General features: G+C 46.0%; 1 protein-coding gene across 17 annotated transcripts in view; it reads right to left on the bottom strand.

The window, feature by feature from the left end:
- Positions 1-6,252: 6,252 nt before the first annotated feature.
- Positions 6,253-20,690, bottom strand: part of Sbno1 (strawberry notch homolog 1) — a 53,631-nt gene continuing 39,193 nt past the window's right edge. For all 17 annotated transcript variants that reach the window (XM_042268073.2, XM_076561267.1, XM_076561276.1 and 14 more), the window contains 7 exons: positions 18,219-18,365; positions 18,044-18,138; positions 17,875-17,967; positions 16,370-16,507; positions 15,791-15,867; positions 13,514-13,707; positions 6,253-12,249 (listed from right to left, as the gene is read on the bottom strand). In XM_042268073.2, coding sequence (XP_042124007.2) covers positions 12,107-12,249; positions 13,514-13,707; positions 15,791-15,867; positions 16,370-16,507; positions 17,875-17,967; positions 18,044-18,138; positions 18,219-18,365 — 887 coding nt within the window. In that variant the 3' untranslated portion in view covers positions 6,253-12,106. The remainder of the gene's footprint in view (positions 12,250-13,513; positions 13,708-15,790; positions 15,868-16,369; positions 16,508-17,874; positions 17,968-18,043; positions 18,139-18,218; positions 18,366-20,690) is intronic.

Below are 20,690 nucleotides of genomic sequence, written 5' to 3' on the forward strand. Positions count from 1 at the left end.
CTAAGCCAGGAGGATGCCATACTCAGACCCTTAGTTACAGCTGTGAAGTTGTTTCTTCAAATAAGGTCACAGTGGCAGAGACCAGAGACTCATCACATGCTAAGGCCCTGGGTTCCTTCTATAGGACCAAACAAGAAATTGTGACTCCTAGTGGTGGTAGCATGCGCCTTTAATCCCAGCACCCAGGAGGCAGAAACAGGCAGATCTCTATGGGATCCAACCAGGTCTACATGATGAGCTCTAGGCCAGTTATATAGTATGTACTTAACTAGTGTGACCCTGTCTTAAAGGAGAGTACAGAAACGTGTGTGTGTGTGTGTGTGTGTGTGTGTGTATACATACACACATATATAAATGCATGCATATATAATATGATGTATATATGCATATATATAATTAAACAGTGACTATATGAAATTCACTCCAGTCTGTGACTGTATGAGTGTCTCTCTTTATAGGCCAAGCCAGGCTTGACGTCTTTGTCCTTCAGTCCCGAGTGCCAGGATACAGACATGCACCACGACACCTGGCCCCAGTAGAAACCTTTTCACAAGTGGGTGTAGAAGGGTCTGGAATGTCTCCCTATGAGTGTAATGGGCATGTCAGTGAGACTTCTGGGGTTGGATAGGGAAGGCTAGTGGAGAGAGTAGAGCGCAGTTGGAGAGGAAGTGGACATCAGGAGAGAAGTCCCTGGATCTGTCGGAACCCTCTCGAGAGCTCAGGTGGCTCTTCTGGGCTTGCTATACCATCCTGCTGTCCTCGGCAAGTGGGAAGGTGGTTTGTCCTTCCTTTTTTTAAGTTGGGCAGAGTTACTATGTAGTCCTAGCTGACCTGGAACTCACTCTACAGACCAGACTGGCTCCCAGCTAGGAGGTGTACGGCACTAAATCCAAACATTTGCTTCACATTTATTTATTGTGTAGATGTGTAGAGGTCACAGGACAACTTCCAGGAGTCAACTTCCAGATCCTTGGGCTTGGTGGCAAGCCTCTGCACCCAGTGAGCCCTTACTGCCCTTACAGGATGGAGTTCGTTCTTTCTTAAAGCATGGAGGCTAGAGAAACAGAATGGCTCTTATGGAGCTCCTCCTGTGGCTACTGTGACTCTGGGGCACACCTTACCTCTTCCAGCACCTAGGGCTGCACCCATACCACAACGAATTGGCATGCTCGTCCCTGGGGAAGACTATTTCCCACTCGGTGTTCCTTAGCTGCCTGCAGTTCTTCATAGAGATTGAGTCTGATGAGCTTCCCCCTACCAGATGGATTTCTAAGGATTCTCTGGACTCACTACATCCAATTTTTTTGTCGCCCCCCCCCAATGTAAACTTCAGCCTTGAAGCTAGAGAGATGGCTCAGTGACCCAATGTACCTTCTGCTCTCGCAGAGGACCTGGGTTTAGTACCCAGCACCCAGCTCACAGAGCTTGCAATCTGTAGTTCCAGCTCCAGGGGACTGGATGCCCCCTCTGACCTCCGTGGGCAGTGCACATAGACACCCACATAGATACATAAAGAATAAAGCAAACAGCCCAGAAAGGCCTTCCTATCACTTGGAACCATTTCCAGCAGAAGGCAACCCTCTGAACAGTCCGTGGTGCCAACCTAGCACAGGGAATAGAAAGAGGACTCGAGGGAGGAAGGAATGACCAAGAGTGGCACCTGTCAGAGGTAGGGCCTGCTTCAAGGTCTCTAGATCACTGTGCACGGCACATCCCCCACGGTGACTGCAGTCTGACCTCTCCCTCTCCTTTTTTCTTAAACTTATTTTTAATTAAGTACATGGTGTGTGTCTGGGTGTACACCGTACACAGTACAGGTCCAGAGGCATTGGATATCCTGAATCTGGAGTTAAAGGCAGTTGTGAGGAACCAGATGTGGGTGCTGGGAACCCAACTTGGGTCCTCTGGAGGAGCAGCCAGTTCTCCTAGCTGGAGTATCTCTCCACTCCTAGCAGTAATTTTCGACTCCAGGTTCGCATTGGGATTTCCTGACTTTCTACAACTAATTATCTTATTGTGGTTCCTCTGGTGAGTTATGACTTACATCAATTTTTCTGAAATCCAATCTTACGTGGAACCAAAGGTGACCAGGGATTGGATAGAGCATTTCTGTGTCACAGCCAAGCCGACCCTCCAAAGTTCCCCCAGAAGCTGCTGCAGAAAGTGGAATGTCAATATGGCCGGGGGACAAGAGTCTGGCGGCAAGAGCCTGAAGAGAAGTCACTGTGTGTTCTCACCTCCTTGTCTACCTTGAGGAGGGCTGGAGGACAACTCCATGAGAAAAGCAAGCTGGAAAAAGCGCTTGTGTGCAAGGCTGAGTGCCAGTATTTGAATCCCCAGGGTCTACAAAAAAAAAAAAAAAAAAAAAAAAAAAAAGCTGTGTGGGTGTGACAACTCACTTGTAACCCTAGCACATGGGAGGCAGAAGGGACCTCAGGGCCAGCTGGGTTCAGTGAGGAACCCTGCCTCCATACATAGGTGGAGAGTAATGGAGAAAAACACCCATTGTTAACTTCTGACTCCCATAACACCCCGCCATGTGTCCAAATGGGAATGTACACACACACTCCCAACCAAAAAATAAATTCAACGTTCAAGACTCACCTCATCATCTTACCTTGGTGTGCTGTTTAACACTCCTTTCTAACTTGGTGGCCTTTCTGGGGCCAGCAGGGTGGGCTCTCGTTCCCCTAACCCAGAGAGCACTCACCACCCAGAGTGGGCAGCTCTCAGAGAATTGGACTCTAAAAATAAGTATTTTGCACATTTCTTTTAGCTCCCCTCTCCATAAAGGCCTCCACAGATGGCTTCTTTACATCATGCTCTCAAATGACTAGCTGATAAATATTCATACTTATGGAAATTGTATTGTACATATTCCAACCTTCAGCAGAGTAACATTTGTTTTATTTTGTCTCTCAGGGGTGGTGCCCTTTGTTCAGGCTCGTCCTCCATGAATGCACACCCACAAGTGCTTGCCCATACACACACCCTACAAGCACACGTTCTTGCTAATTTTCGTTCACAAGCAAGGGTCATCTTGTCCATCAGAGGACATCCAGCAATGTCTCTAGATATTCTGGGCTTTCACAACCGGGGCTGGAGAAGTGTGTCACTGCTGGGATATGGCCCGGGCAGGCCAGGCATGCTGCTGAACATGCCACGATCCCCACGTTGGCCACCATCACCAAGAAGGACCAGTCAGTAACAGTACCCAGGTCAGGGCAGCCAGAGTGAAGCTGGAAGTGGTTGTGGGGAACACACACACATACACACACACACACACACACACACACACACACACACACACACAAGCTAAAAGGAGCAAGATCAAAGTAAACTAGCTGGAGAAAACACAAAAATCAATGCCTGGCCTAGTTATTTTCATAAAAGTTCAACTAACTACCATTATATAGCTGTTTGGTGGTATTAGGGGTCGAACCCAGGGCTTCAAATATGCTAAGCAAGCACTCAGCCACTGAGTGAGATACTCAGCCTTTTTTTTTTTTTAAAGACAGGGCTTCTTATGTAGTCTGGGCTAGCTCTGAATTGGCTAGGCAGCCCAGGCTAAATTCCAACTGGAGGTCCCCCTTCTTTGGCCTCCCAAATGCTGGAAACCACACATATGCAATTGCTACTTTTTTTCTTCACAAGGAAGCTCAAGGTCAATTTTATTAGCATTCGAAGGAACCGCGACGCGCCGCCCCCCCCCTCCCCCCCCCAGTAAGCAAGCTGTCAATCTCTGCAGCTGCTTGGAAGGGCATGGCGATGGGGAGGCAGTACAGAGAAAGCCATGCCATTTAGCCAAATGGTGGGGAGGGGAGCTTTTGCAAAACAGTGAAGCTCCAAGTACTGAGGCAACCTGCTTATAAACGAGTGAGGGGAACAGTTTGCTTTCCTAAAGCAGAGCAGAGCAAGCAGCTCTTTGAGAGGCTGGGCTGGGAGGCGAGAATCCCGGGACAATTATTCCTCCTACCTTTCTTGGCATGAATTAAGGCATCAAGTTTATTGCCTACGCTTAAAAAAATTTCTTATTGTGTGATGGATGTGCAATACCATGTCACATGTGAATGGAGTAGGCTCTACCTTTACATAGGTTCAGGAATTGAACTCAGGTTGTCAAGGTTGCTTGGCAGTCACTTTTATCTGCTGAACCATCTCACCAGCCTATTTTAATTTTTCTTAAAATTTTTTCAAAGATTTATTTTACGCTGGGCAGTGGTGGCTCACAACTTTAATCCCAGCATCCGGGAGGCAGAGGCAGGCGGATCTTTGTGAGTTTGAGGCCAGCCTGGTCTACAGAACGAGAACCAAAACTACACAGGGAAACCCTGTCTCGAAAAACCAAAAGAAAAGAAAAGGAAAGGAAAGAAGAGGGGAGGGAGGGAAGGAGGAAGGAAGAGAGAAAGAAGAAAGAGTGTTTCTTGCTCTTCCAGAGGACTGGCACCAACTTTACACAGATCACAACTGCCTGTTAACTCCAGCCCCTTGGGATCTGACACCCTTTTCTGGCCTATGGGCACTTATACATGCCATGTGCACACAGTCTCTGTCTCTCTCTCATACACACACACATAAGTAAATCTTTTTTTTAAAGATTTATCTTTATGTGCATTGGTTTTTCCCTGCATGTATGTCCATGTGAGGCTGTCAGATCCCCTGGAACTGGAGTAACTGACAGTTCAAGCTGCCATGTGGGTGCTGGAAACTGAACCCAGAGTCCTCTGAAGAACAGCCAGTGCTCTTAACCCGTGAGCCATCTCTCTAGGCCCCCAGAATGAATCTAAAAAAAAAAAAAAAAAGAAAGAAAGAAAGAAAAAAGAAAAAGAAATCTACCTTTGGCTCCAAGTTTCTTCTCCCTTCCCCCTTGTCAGTCCTGGCAGCCAAGCATTTGATTGAAGTAGGCACTGAACCTTGTAGGTCTCTCACCCTGTGCCTGCCTCACCTGTAAGCGTGAGGGGAACATACATACATACATACATATATACATACATACATACATACAGACACACACACACACACAGAGCACAAGTGACCCACTGGCCATGTGGATCCAGACACGCGTTCCCCGGGCCAATGCACGCTCGTGTGTGCTGTCCCGTCCCTTCTTCTGTCCTCTGCACCAGCTTCCTTCCCACCCGACTCCCACCCGACTCTCTCCCGGCAGCTCACTGGTGAGTCAGCCCTTTCAAGGACCCTTGGTGGGTATTCCTGAGGTTTCCTAATTCCTACAAGGTCTTACTTGCAAATTGCCCTTACTGGGAGAATAACTGCCCAGGAACAATCCCAAACTGTGAACAGCCACAGAGCCCCAAAACTAAAACACCTCAACTGTTCATTAAACATTTTCTCTGTTAAACAATGTTGTTTCTAATCAGATATTAATGGCACCAATGCCATAAAAATTAGATACTGAAGAGACTTTCATCTCTCTCTCTCTTTTTTTTTTTTGGTTTTTTGAGACAGGGTTTCTCTGTAGCTTTGCGCCTTTCCTGGATCTCGCTCTTGTAGACCAGGCTGGCCTCGAACTCACAGAGATCCGCCTGCCTCTGCCTCCCGAGTGCTGGGATTAAAGGCGTGCACCACCACCGCCCGGCTGTACGGTGAGCACCTTTATCTAGAGCCATCTCACTGGCCCTGATTCCCTAACTTATCTTATGAAAGGAGAAAGTTCACCTGAAACCTACGGTTCTGACTAAGTGAACAATACAGGAAGCACTGAACCACTGGCTATCCCAGCTCCACATTCGTGGCGTTTCACTGTCATACTCCTTGTTTGGACATGGAACGAGGGGCTCTGCTCCAGGGTGCACTCTAACGGTGGAGGGGAGAAGCCCCACCCTCCTGTGGCTGCTGTCTGCCTCGTGCCTTTGCTGCCAATGTCAAGACGCAGCCCAGGCCTACAGAATCAACCAAAGCTGGCACACAGACAGGCAAGTCGACTAATTTTTTTAACATCTACTTTGCTATTTTTGTGTGTCTGTGTCTGGACTACCACATGTGCAGAGGTCAAAGGACAACCTTGGAGAAACCCACACCTACCTTATAGTGCCTTCCACGATGTAGCCTCTAAGGCAATGGGTGCCTAGGGCCTTCCTTGCACACGCCAGGCAAGTATTCTCCTACCAGGCTATGCCCACCCAGACCAACACAGAAGTTTCAACCCTTGCCAAGAGCCTCTGAGGTGAGGGAGGCTAACGACACAGGGCAGCAGGAACTCCCAAACTATACCACACAAGAATGAAAAGCGTATTTAATTGTTTCATTTTATTTAAGAATTTTACAAAAACAGAAAACAAAATTCAAACAAAAATGAAAAAACAAACCACAACCAAACCTAAATACAGAGTACTTTCAGTGTGAAGACTGAGTGTTTCTGGCCGAGGGTCAACAAGCCCACTCAGCGAAGCCAACACACTTGTATTACATGAGACTGGATTGAAAGTTACAGGTCGACAGGACGGCAGCACTCAGCAGGTTCCCAGGAGAGGCTGAAGGCAGCAGTGTGGCATGGTGGGAACAGCGTGTAGCCTTCCTTCAGATGGACACTGTGCAGAGCAGCAATTCAGAGAGAACGAGGACAACAGAAGCCGCCCCAGAGTTCACACCTGACTGTTGCGGGTCTTTGGACTCCTTCAGATGTTCCCGGACGCCCGAGTCAGAGGAGGAAGACCAGCGCCTACATATAAAATACCCTTTGCGCAAGGAGGTAGAACCTGGCACAAGTTTATTGCAGAGACACAGTACACCTCTCCCGCCCCTCATGGTTGATGATAAAAGTGGTTATTGAAAAGCAGTAATCGAGTTTGCAAATTCAGTACAAACTATGAACAAGGTGAATTGTTTTAGTGGTGAGGCTGCACCGTGCTATGTCAAAAATAAACCAAAAAGCTCTCTCAGTCACATGAAGTAGAGCCAGAGGAGCAGCTCGATCGAGTCCCGTCACCCTCTTCGGTGCCAGCCACTGCCATGGTAGAAGGTCCTCCGGTTCTATCTGCACAGGCTCAAGGCCACATGAACTCTCCTCAAGAGACTTGCGTGCCGTCTCTCAGCCTCACGGTGGCCTGAAGTGCCAGACAACAAAAGCAGCCGTCTCCTCTCTCCGCACTAACTGGTGTATTTCACAGTTAACTGCTGGTTACAGAACTCCTGGCTAACCGTGCCCTGCTCTACCCCTGCAGATGGTGGGCTGCTGCTGCCGTAGGACACAAGTCAACTATGTCTCAGGCCCCAAAGGAAGGGAGGTGGGGTGCGGAAGGAACTCCTGCTGGAGTAACCTGTGACAGACCTTCAATCATGACAACCAAGTTCCAAAGACTCAGACAAATGTAGGCCATTTTCAGAGTTGTCATCAAGTCTACCAAGGTGAATGCTCACTGAAATCTTTCCTGAGAATTGCAAAGGACATTTTTTGAGGGTTCAAAGGCCTGTAACTAAAACCCCACTCCTGTGCCCTAGGTGAGGGTGGGCACTGTCTCCAAGTCCCCACTGGCCCTTCAGCGCCAACATCAATCCTCCAGAGCGAGCTCGGCATCTGCGCTCACAGCCTTTCCTGCCAGGACAGGCGTGAGACCGCACTGACCCTGCCTTGGGTACTGAAGGGTGTGGCAGCTTCCACTGCAGGACTGTGTGAACGGAGGACAACTGCTCTCTACGCTCATCTCCTGCCTGCTCCATTTTTACCAGGTATACAAAAACCAGATTACTGGTGTCTGTCATAAAGTAATCTGCTCATCACCTGTGGAGGTCATAGAAATCCAACTTCTTACACACAGGAAGCCTGCATCCAGGCCACGAGCCACTGAACTATCTGCACAGGCTCACAAGGCCACATGAACTCTCCTCAAGAGACTTGCGTGCCGAGAGGCGGCAGGGGCTGAGGGACCGGAGCAGGCCTCAAAAAAAGACAAGAGTTAGTCAGGCTTCTAAGGAGCTTCAGGGAGGTCTAGAGAAGTATGTCCTTTGCTTTGCTTTCTTTCATTTCTTAACTATGAAAGCATCAGGCTCACTACAGCTTCCAGAGAACAACCAGTCACATACGGATGGGATCAGGAGCACACTCAGGTGCATCCCAAGACAGTACAGCCTGGTGTGCGGGCAATGTGGGCAACAGGATTCCTACAGCCAGGAGGCAAAGATAAACTCTAAACACAACAACTACTGATTCAGCTAAGAAGCTTTCTATAGTTTTCTATGTTAAAAAAACAACAACAAAGCACTAAAATACCCCATACGGGAGTCCAGAAAAGAATAAATAGGAGGGAAAGGAAAAGGGAGCAGGAACAAGTGAATGGGGCCCAAGATACAAAATTTACACTTGAAATGTACAAGAACTCACGCTTCTCTATACACTCCTATGTACATCTCTAAGTACAGCATACAACAGAGAATGGGTACTCGCAAAAACTGTCGCCTAGTTCAAGTTGCAGCTCCATGTTTCTTTCACTTACGGAGGGACCCATTTGCTTTAGACGGCGGCTAGCCTTGTGAGAGATTTTCCTGCAAATGTTTTCCACCCAATTAGCTGCAACCATGACATGGAATGCTTGGTTCATTTCAGTACAGCATGCCAAAGCACCTACGTGGTGTGTGTGTGTATGTGTGTGTGTGTTGTTCACCAGAGTCCACACACATAGGAAGGACATTTAACAAACACACCACCATAGCAGTTTCTTTTGCTGCGGTATGCCTCAACTAACTACACAGTCACTGTGTGGCTCCTGGCCCAAGAGCAGCTTTTCTGGGACACTATTCCTAGGAGGTGCCAGAGTCCATAAAGGTCCCTCTGTACCAGGGTCCTTGGATAAGGTCTCACAGGATGAGAATGTCTCCACCTGCTTTCAAAAGGGAGCCACAGAGGCCCCTGTGCTAATATGGGAAGTCGAGGACAGGACGAGAACCGAACATAGTGTGCCCTCGTTCCTTCTCTGGTCTCTCAGAAGTTGTTCTAATAACATGGCTGGAGATCAGCAAATAATTGTCCCAGAGGCTACAGCCAAAACCATGGCTCTAAAATGTTTTAATTCCTCTGGCATTTGGAAATCTAGAACTTTTCTCTCCATAGACAGAGCAAATTACAAGGTTTATTGTTGCAACTCAAAAAGGTTTCTTAAGTGCTGAGTAAGAATAAATACACATATGTACACACCTACAGCTACTACAGTGCTTTGGATACAAGTTCTTGCTAATCTACACACAGGAAAAAGCAAACACTGAAAGCAGATTTGTAATTTAGTAGCAAAAAGAGGAAACTGCTTAGCCTGCCTAGTTTTCTGATAACCTGTGTTTACATAATAAACACTTTGAATACTTCTCTGACTGCACCACGGACAGCTCTCTGACCTGACCATAAAGAGGGCAAGCCTGTGGCACAGAGGTTGCTAGGAGGGAAACATGACCTCCCTAGCAAGCATTCCTGAGCAGCATAGAACCTGGGAGTGATTTTCAGCACAATCGGGACTGTAAACTCTGAAAACACTGATGGGACCAACAACAGAATCTGCTGCTCAGAGCTAGCTGTATTGCTTAAGTGGGAGAAAAGGCATCCCAGAGACCAGTGAGTTACGGTGGGTGGAGTTAAGTGAGGTCCCCGGATGCAGACGTGGCATTCAGATCCTCTGGGAGACTGGACCTACTCTGTGTGACAGCAGCTGAGAAGACTTGGATTTTGACACAAGAAACCCTTGAATGCTGAAGCTTTCCTGGTGAGTGACAGACTTAATGATTTTTGTAGAGGCATAGTGCAGACAGCACATGCTCCCCTCCAGAGGGGTTGGACACCAATCCCAGGTGTCACACACACCACAGTGGGCAAAGGTGACTCAGCTTCTGCTCTCCCACACCACCTGCCTTTTCAAGTCTGCTTTGAAAGGGCCTTTGAAGTCTGCCTCATATTTGTGGGTCTTTTCTTACTAACCAACAAAAATAAACAGAACACAGACAGACCCTTCCACTAAGACTTGGTGCTCCCTCCAAGAGCACACGTCACAGCATCATCACCGGGTAAGGTGTCCACTAACCACATGTTAGAAGTCCTGTAGGTGCTGCTCTGAAAGCACCAGAAAAGCCAGAAACCATCCAAACAGACATCTGCACATGCGAGGGGCTGGCATCAACAGCCTGGAACACAGTATCTGCCCATCCTCTGCAATTGGGTCTCATGGAGAAACAGTTAAGTTACGAAGCCCTTCCTTAGGCTTTTGCCTTAACATGCAAAAGAAGCTGAATGGTCCACCAGTTCAAAACCAAAGCTCAGAGGTTCTGTGAGGGGACACAATTCTACTCTCAGTGGCCAGCTGGATCTAGGCCACAAAGGGATACTGCTTGATGCTCATGAGATCACTGCCTGAGATATATGGAATGAGGATCAAAGTTGCATCCACTGGGCAAAATGTGCCCAAGAACAGAAACCATCCTCCATTTGTTCTTTGAGGCACTAAGAATAAATAAATCTCAAACAATATTACGGTAAACTGAACCGAAGAAACTCGAGAGAACGAGAGCCCCAAGCGCTCCATCAGGTTTCTGTGACTACACACACCTCACCCAGTTCTTTGAGAAGTTTACAAAGTTACAAAAAGAACAGTTCAACTTGAGACACATTCAAAAGTACCATCATTTACCCCGTCCTTAAGATCACCTCAGATTTCAGGAAGGGGCTTCAGTCAGACTCTAAGGCCACCTGGAAGGCTAAGGCCACGCCGAGTTCTATAGAGCCCTGCTACCTACGCCTGGAGTCCCCAGTGAGGGCCTAAACAAGAGTCCACTTCATTAGTACAATAACTTTTTATTCAACATCCACAAGATTTTGGTATCTTGTAGCTTTTAACCAGATTTATACAATCTCAATTTTTCAATAGTGCAACATGTGCAAGCAAAAAAAGGGTAGAAAAAACGGGGGGAGGGGAAGCTGGGAGGAAAAACAAAGACCAATTGTCCCCTCACTGGTTTTTATAAACATCTATTATAGGCGAAACAAAACTTACCCATGTTATAGATAAGTGTCTATTCACATTTGTACATTACCATTTTTAACAGCTGGAGATAATCTCTACAATGTCTTACAGCACATTAAACAATATTCAAGTTACTGGGTAACAATAACAACAACAACATACAGCAGAAGCCAAGTGTTTTCTCACTGTCTAGTTTACAACTCAAGTACGGTTTCCGGTTTGAATGACCAAGCAGATTTAGATAATGAAGTAAAAAAGATTGTGTGCAAGATGGAAGCCAATCATACTTCTTCCTAAAACTATGTTTAAGTTAAGGAAAACGTAACTTATGAAAAGGCTCATAGCCATTTTTGCAGCACAAATTAGGAATACTATTAACACATAAAAATAAACTTTTAAAGAGTTTTATCACAAAAAAAGGTATGTACTTACTACTACTTTGACAAGAAACCTGGGACAGGGAGGAGCGGGCAGGGCTGAGGGTTAGAAGCAACACCCAGGTATCAACACTAGAAATGCAATACCCAATGCTGTACATCTCCAATGCTGCTCTCCAAACGTGACTTCTGTGGTAATCTTGATTACACATGCTTTCAAAGACATGCACTGTCAACAAAAGCTACAAAAGAACCTGAATGCATGGCACGCAACCCTTCACTTCATGCTGTAGGAAACATTGTTTAAGTTGGAAAAGAAACAAATCGATATATTCTGTTTTGAGAGACTTGGAACACATGCATCCGGGGAACCCCCACAGCAATGACAAGGATGAACTGTGTTAACCCTGAGCACTGTAGAAAGGAAAAGTAAAGCCAGTTTGGGAAGGTCCAAGCATTTTCAACTAACTGTGGTCTTGTAGCGTTTTACAAACGTTTCACAGACAGACTGACACATCCGCTCGCGCACACACATCCGCTCTGCTCACCCAGTAAAAGCGCACAGGCAGCCCAAGGAAGCCAGAGGAAAGACACGCGACCCCCCCTCTGCTTGCTGTCAGCGTTGCTGCCTATTCCAGGTTTGTCCGTAACCCCCCAAATTAACTAGAGAGCACAACTGAAAAAAAAAAATAGAACTCTTTGGAAACTGTCCCTGAATTTTATGCAAGTGGTATGCTCTCACAGCATTCAACACCGTGTGGAAGCTGCTGCTCTTTATGAGTTGCTCAAGTTGGTGATGCTCTGCGGGTGATGCTGCTGCCACAGCTGTTTTTGTTGGACTGCGAGCTGCTGAGATTGGTCTGAAGTTGACAGGAGATTTACAAGAGGAGACACACAATTTGCCGGAATGATCAAACCTGTAATTAGCAAGGAGAACCTATGAGGTAGGGTCCAGCAGGAAGCACTGTACAGTGCGCGTGCACAGAGGACTGGAACCAGCCTCCCCAGAAACCAGACAGGGGCCAGCACTGGACTCAACTGTTCCCGGGAGGCTCCTAGATGTGTGCGCGAATGTGCGAGAGTGCATGTGCATGCGCACGCACACGCACACGAGCGCACTCACACAAGCATGTACCCAGTGTTAACACCATCTCCTGATGCAGAAACTGAATTGTGCAGGACAGCACTTCCCATCTAACACTGCATAGCCTCATAAACCTCGCGGACACCATGCCTTCTACCACTCAATAAGGCACAAAACGGCTCTAAGAGAGGGTGGAAACGCTCGTCTTAGTCATCAGGAAAGACAGAGATGGACACAGAAGAGAACAAGGGCAAGTGGAGGCACAGGGCCTAGGCGAAGGGAATTCCAGTTCTACCCTGTGGGAAATCTGTACTCAATGTGCTAAGTGTGCTTTTTCTTTAAAACAAACAAAAAAACAGCAGCTAGAAACTCATTTATAACCAGTTTCACAACAGAAACTCCCCGAGCTGAAGTGTACTAACTGGCAAGCAGTCTTCCCTCTACACAGAGAGGCGGTCAGAAGGACACTTGTAGGCCATCTCTAGCTGACCCAGTGCTCTGACCCAGCCTGCTGTCCTAGCCTCAGCAGAACTCAAAGTTCTCCTCCTCGGTGCCATGGCCTGAAGCTGCACAGCCTCGGCCTGGCTGATGGAGCCCCCTGGAGAGGAGAGCAGAGAGCAGCAGAGGTAACTCCTGCCAGGTCACAATGTCCACTACAAGGCAGGTACAGGCAGCTATGGTGGTGGCTCTGACCCCAGCACTTGCGGGAGCAGCAGCAGGTAATTCAATACAGGAGTCTAAAGCCAAAAAACCACATCTTCTTTTTTGTTTTCTTTTGTTTTTTCGAGACAAGGTTTCTCTGTGTAGTTTTGGTGGCTGTCCTAAATAATGCTTTGTTGACCAGGCTGGCCTCGAACTCACAGAGACTTGCCTCTGCCTCCCGAGTGCTGGGATTAAAGGCGTGTGCTACACCCCCCCCCACCCCCCCGCCCCCCGGCCAAAAACCAAGTTTAACTGCTCTCAAATCGTAGAAAGGACAGCACATTCTGATATTCTTTGCTTACTACTAGAACTGATAAGTGATAAATCTGCAACAAATCTAAGATGTTAGATGTGAATAATTAATAATAATACAATAAAAGGGTAGGGAAGCTCACCTACAATCCGTTGTCCATCTTCTGTTCTTAGCCGCACTATCTGCATTTTCACATTTGTGCCGCTGACAGAGGCCAGAACACCCTCCACTTTTGTCCAGACGCTCAGTACTGAGCCACATAATACATAGTATGTGCGGCAGCGGAGACCTATCTCACATACCAATCCTAAACTTGCTTTTTTGCAATTGCCACGCCTAGGAAACATGAAGGAGAAACAGGTATAGAAAATGCACACACATGTGAGCAAACTGCAAAGCCCAGTCATATTTTAGGTGGAAAATGGGTGTACGGCTTTTTCCTAGGACACTCCTTGGGCTTACTAGGTCATCCTTTGCAAACCTAAGGTGTTCAGCTACACCCGAGGACGGCCTTCCTGCACACTTGGTTACTATCTATCGACACACTTCTCACACTGCCACACCCGTGTCACCGTGAAGCCCTAGTGTCCCTTCATGGGTGACTAGTGGGAAAGGCCCAACAACTGGGCATAGCACCAGATACACCTGAGGACTGAGAGAACGAGGCCCGGCACAGTCGCTGACAGGTCTGTCTACAGTACCAAAGTGAAGTAAATCCAGTACAAGGAAATACAATGGGTGAGGAAAGCGGCTCTTCCAACACAGGCAGACACCCGGACTCTCAGTAAAGACGGACAGAGAGCCTGCTCAACAGCGCTGTCCTGACGGCCGTGTGTGCTGCACACCAATGTCATACGAGTATGTGCACACATCGATTATGGAATTAACGTCTTGAGAGTTGATTTTTACTTTATGCATATAGGTGTTCTGCCTGCATATGTCAGTGAGCCATGATGCTGCAGTGTCTGAGGAGGTCAGAGGGCAGCACGTGATCCATTAGAGCTAGTCTAAGTTACAGGCAGTTGATCCCTTGACATTGGTGTTAGGAACTCAACTTGGGTTTCCTACAAGAGCAGAAGGCACTCTTAAGCCACTGAACCTTCTCTCCAGCCCCCAACCTCCGTTTTGTTTGTTTGAGACAGGGTTTCTCTGTGTAGCCCTGGCTGTTTTGGCACTCCTGCTATAGCCCAGGCTGGCCTTGAACTCACAGAGATCTGTCTGCCTCTGTTCCCCAGTGCTGGCATTAAAGGCATTCGCCACCAAGCCCAGCTCTCCAGTCCCTGTTTTGTTTTGTTTTGTATTGAAGCAGGGCCTTGCAGAGTCTGGCCTCAAGTCTGAATTCTCCTGAGGGATGGGGTTGTAGACATGAACCCCCAGGCCTATGCAGTGAGGTTTTAAAGCCAGAAGGAAAACAGCAGGGCCACAGTAGCAAGCACCTACAATCCCAGGAATCGGGAGACTAAGTATGTAAAAGTCAAGGCCTGAGAGTAAGTTTGCAGGTCAACCTGGACTAGGGTAGAGACCCTGTCTCAAAAAAATTATAAAGCAAGCCCAATGGCGGTGGCATATGCCCCAAATCCCATCACTGGGGAGGCAGATCTCTGTAAGTTCAAGACCAGTCTAGTCTACAGAGTGAGTTCCAAGGAAGCCAGGGCTACATAAAGAAACCCTGTTTCAAAAAACCCATAAATGCCGGGCGGTAGTGGCGCACGCCTTTAATCCCAGCACTCGGGAGGCAGAGCGAGGTGGATCTCTGTGAGTTCGAGGCCAGCCTGGGCTACCAAGTGAGCTCCAGGAAAGGCGCAAAGCTACACAGAGAAACCCTGTCTCGAAAAACCAAAAAAAAAAAAAAAAAAAAAAAAACCATAAATAAAAATTAAAATATTAGAGGGAATGGGGGAGAGAAAGATTGAGAAACAATTTTTACCAGAGGGATGGTGATCAAGGCTATACTGCTGGACACTAGCCCCGTGGTAATAACAAAGCCTGCAGGACATGCAGAGATGTCACCAAAACAGTGTCTGGTGCACAAATGCTAAGTACACATCATCTGTTGTGATTAAGTCAGGGTCTCAATATAGCCCAGAGGCTGGTCTCAACTCCCCATGTAAATGAGCATTTCGAACTTCCCAAATGTGGGATTACAGGCGTTGACTACCATGCCAAGTCTCTAAATATAATTCTGATGAGGTGAACTGTGTCTATCAATAGGCAACTTGTTTCTTTGCTGACAATCACATACTCATAAAAAATAAAAATGAGGCACTGCAGCTCATGTCTACAGTTCCTAAACTTGGGAGGTAAGAGAATCAATCACAAGGGAGACTCAGCACTGCTCCACACTAAAAACGAGGAAAAAGCTGTCTTTAAATCTTGATTACAGTTAGAAAATTCAGTGAAGCAACAAGGAAGCACTAACCAATATGCATGAGTACAGGTGTCTGCAGAGGAATTGTACTGATCCAGCCAGTGTACCAGGGCGTCGTCAGAGACTACCTGCAAAGACAAAGCAAACCCCATTCCAGCAACTGACACCTGACCTGGTCACTAATTCCAGAGGCTGTCAAAACAAGGTCATCTTCATCGGAAACCCTAGCTGCCACCAGCAGCAGAATGTAAATAAACACCACTGATAAACAAGGCCCTCCAGGGATGAGCTTTGCAGAGAACTAGTTGAACATAGAGTTACTTTCAGAAAGTTATGGCAATACCTGTAGAAGTAAATAAGTAATGTTGGAAAAAACAGATATTGACTATTTTCTGGAAATCAAAAGATGGCATGAAGGACTTCAACGTACTAAACCACTGCACTGTGTCCTGGGCCTGGACAGTCACATGCTCATCTTGTCTCAATGGGCAGTAACATCAAAACAGCGGTGCATAAGAAACTTGCTACTTGGGTAAAAATCACCATCCTTGAACCCAGGAATTATAGCCGATACAGTTCCCTATCATGAAGCAAGGAGTCACACAGTACCATGTGTAAGTGAAAAAATACCTTCTTATATTTCTTTTTCAGATCAGCATATATTTCTAATTTGAGCTGTTTCCCAGTGTTTGGTCGGTAAATTAAAAATAGTTTCTTCTTAGGGTTTACTTCTTTAACTAAGATTGCAGTTTTTTTGTTGTTTCTTATCTATTAAAAGAAGAATTAAAAAAATACATAAGAATTTGATCCTACACAAAAATATTTTATCATAACACCACAGCAACAAATTCAGTAATTCAAAAGACAATACCAATAAGAGCGATCAGGGCTTAAGCTTTTAATCCCAGCACTTGGGAGGCAGAGGAAGGGGGATCTCTGTGAATCTGAGGCCAGCCTGGGCTACAGAGTGAGCTCCATGGCAGCCAGGACTGTTAAACAGGGAAACCCTGTCTCCTGTCTAAACAAAACAAAACATACAAACAAAAGACAACACCAGCTAAATGTGTAAGTATATAATGACAAGCCCACATTTGAGGTTTAACATGGGAGGAGCCTACTTATCTAACTCTGGCTAAAGACTTATAAATTGAGGGCTATAACAAGTCTTCACATTTTTTTAAAATTCTCGTTTTACACACACACACACACACACACGATTTATTTAAACTTATTTTATGTGTCTTAGTGTGAAGGTATCAAGGTATCAGATTCCCTGGAACTGGAGTTAGAGAGAGTCCTAAGCTGCCATGTGGGTGCTGGGAATTGAACTCGGGACCTCTAGAAGAGCAGCCAGTGCTCTTAACCTCTGAGCCAGCTCCTTTTTTTTTTTTTTTTTTTTTGAGCCCAGACTCAACTGCAGCTGAGCTCCCACAGGCCAAGCAAATATGAGGCAGGCAGCAAGAACCACTGGTGCGTGATCAGAAGCGACCCCAGGGAAAGACGAGAGGCTCCAAGAGCAGACTCTGTAACGGCCCACTGTTCCCACAATCCAGAAACACCACTGCTTAAAATTAGGATGTGCGGGGCTGCAAAGATGGCTCATTGGTGAAGAGCCCTGGAGAAGACTTGGGTTTGGTTCCCAGCACCAAATGGTGGCTCACAACTGTCTGTAACTCCAGTTCCAGGGAGGTCTGATGCCCTTCTTGGCCTCTGTGGGCACCAGACACAAACTCCATACACAGATGCTCGTGAAAGCAAAACATTCTACACATATAAAATAAAATTAAGCCTGACATGACATCCACATCTATACACAATATTAAATAAATAAATAAATAAATAAATAAATAAATAAATAAATAAATAAATAAATAAATAAATAAATAAATAAATAAATAAATAAATAAAAAGGTTACTGGCTAAGGTGAGCCAGGCATGATTGTGTACTTCAGAGGCAGACACAAGGTAATTGAATTCAAGGCTACTCTAATTGAGAAGAGTTTTCTAGAACAAGTCAGGTCAACATAGTGAGATCTGTCTCAAACAGAAAAGTAAAACTGAAGCCACAAAAATAAGTAAGAAACCAAGAAGCATGATATTTCCTGATAAGACTTTGAAGAAAATTCAATTCTTACTTGCAATGATAAGTAAAAGCCATCATCTGGTCCTGTCAGTTCTGCCCAAATCTTGGTTGCTTCTTCCCAGGACATTCCCCTCTCCACGCTAATCTGTGGAAGATACATAGAGATTTAAATACAGCTCATGTAGGGACTCCAGTGAGCAACATGCACTTTCTAGACTTACTGTGTATAGCTCTACATGGCCAGAGGTTGAGTAGCCTGGAGTCAGAAACTTCTTCACATCACTCTTCCTCACCTTCTCATCTCCAGAACCCAGATCTTCAGAAAGAAACAGGATGTATAAATGGGGAGATACTCTGAACCAGGAGCACAGAGAGGACAGAAGTGTCCCCACTCACCTAGGATTCCCATGTCATATCTTCCATTCTTCTTGGCATTTTGAACAACTGCAGTAAGTGTGTCTGCGAAATACTGAAACAACGCATTCTGCTGATGCACCTCCATGCCCAGAATTCTGTTTAGGAATTTTCCTATATTGTTATAGTCTACAATGACAAGATTATATGAAAGATTCCATGAATTCCCATGATAAATTAAAAATGTATCTATCCTTTAGCTAGGCAAAGCTTTCTGGGTCTCACTTCTGGGTCTCGCCCTTACAGTGGGGCTGTAGTACTGAAACTTTGGCCACCAGCAACTGCAACACAAGCTCACACACAGTCAAACTAACTTTTGTAACTTCTACTGTTCCATGAATAGACTTTAGCATGTAAGGACATTGGTTCACCAACACCAAATATTTTTTTAAAGATTTATTTATTGTGTATAAAAAGAGGGCACCAGATCTCATTATAGATGGTTATGAACCACCATGTGGGTGCTGGGAATTGAACCCAGGACCTCTGGAAGAGCAGCCAGTGCTCTTAACCTCTAAGCCATCTCTCCAGCCCCCAAATCTTTTACTAGATTTAGTTATTTACTTTTTTTTTTCTTCCCCAAGAAAGGGTTTCTCTGTATAACAGTTCTGGAATTCGCTCTGTATGTAGACAAGGTAGGCTTTGTACAAAAGTTAGTTTGACTATGTGAGCTTGTGTTACAATTGCTGGTGGCCACTGAGATCCACCTGCCTCTGCCTCTCTAATCCTGGGATTAAATGGCATGTGCTGCCACCACCCAGCTTAGAATTATTTTAATGTATATTTATTTTCCAAGTGGGGTTATGTTTTGACTGCTTGGTGTCTATACACCACTTGCCTGCCTGTAGCATGAGAAAGCAGGAGAGGGCATAGGACCCCCTGGACTAGAGCTGTGAGTTTCCCTGTGGATGCTGGAAACAAACCTGGAAGTACCCGGACACACTAAGCCATTACTCTAGCCCCAATTTGTTTGTTTGTTTATGTAGTAATATATTGTATATCAAATAAAGCTTGCCAGAGGATCAGAGGACAGAGCCAGCCACTATCACCCATATTTCTTTAAATCTTAGCCAGATAGGGTAACTTAAATTACATCTGAGCATTTGGAAGGCTAAGGCCGGAGGACTGATGCAAAGTTAAGGCCAACCTTGGTTACATAGTTGAGTTCTAGCTTAGGCTATACAGTGACACCCTGTCATGAAAAACAAAACAAAACTTGAAAAGACAACAAACTCCTGACCAAGTTGATCATATCTGTAGCAAGGGCTAGTTATAATATGGGGTTAAGAGGACCTATTAAAGGCCTGGCCCAAGCGCACACTGTTTATCCCAGTTACTCAGGAGGCTAAGGTAAAATAAAAAATAAAGAGGAACACTCAAGGGCAGAGGCAGGTAATCTCTGAGTTCTAAGACCAACCAGCCTGGTCTACATAGCAAGTTCTAGAATAGCCAGGGAGACATAGAAAGACCCCCACCTCACCAAATAAAGGAAGAAAGAGAAATACCCCCACCTCAATAAACAAACAAACAAGCCAACCAAAGATAAGTAAGCAACTAAATAAATAGAGATTAAGAGGGGGGGGGGGAGGAGGTTGTTTCGGCATCAGTAGGTTTAGGGCAATTCAAGCTGTGGCCAGAATGACTTAGGTCACTGCCAATAACCACCTGGGGCAGAAAGTCCATGTGAATAAATGCAAAACCAATGACACCATTAGGGACCCAAGGAAACTGTTTACAGCCCAAACAGTACCCTGCTGGAATAGTATTTTTTTTTAAAGTGGCATATAATTTCTGAGCACATGTCTCTGAGATCATGAAATCCAGGACAGGATGAACCTGGAGTTTTTTTTCTTTCCTCTGGGCCCTGCCATCCTTTCCTACCCTTACCTGTCACATTCATATGGATGCTTACTTTTAGTAATGTAAATCCCTATGAACAGAAACAGACGCTAAAAGTAAACAACTAAGTACAAAGAAGGCTTCAGGTAACTAACTCGGTGGACTAACTAGTACAGGCTCTGGGTTCCAGTCCAGAGGGCAGCTGTAACCCCAGCACTAGGGTGGCTAAGACAAAGCACTGCCATGAGTCCTGGCTGGAGTGGGACTGTGTCACAGAAATACAAAGTGACAGGGCTGGTCCAAGGACGCCGCCACTGATCCAAGTGCTTGCCATCCAAGACTGGTCAGCTGGATCCCAGAACTAACAAGTAAAAAATGCCTGATGCAGTGCCTATCCGTAATGCAAGCAATTTAACAGTGGGAGGGAGGCAGACACAGAAGACACACCCAGAAACTTATGGGCTAGCTGGCACAGAGTAGTCAGGACAAAAGCGGAAACAGACTTCCCCAAAGTCATCCTCTGGCTTTCACAAGCATGAACACACACGCACTTGAGTTGAGGATTCTTTGACAAGCAAGCCTTGGAACTCAAACTTTCACAAGCATGCTCCCACC

The sequence above is a fragment of the Peromyscus maniculatus genome, chromosome 23 (genome assembly GCF_049852395.1).
Source record: "Peromyscus maniculatus bairdii isolate BWxNUB_F1_BW_parent chromosome 23, HU_Pman_BW_mat_3.1, whole genome shotgun sequence".
Classification (NCBI taxonomy): Eukaryota; Metazoa; Chordata; class Mammalia; order Rodentia; family Cricetidae; genus Peromyscus; species Peromyscus maniculatus.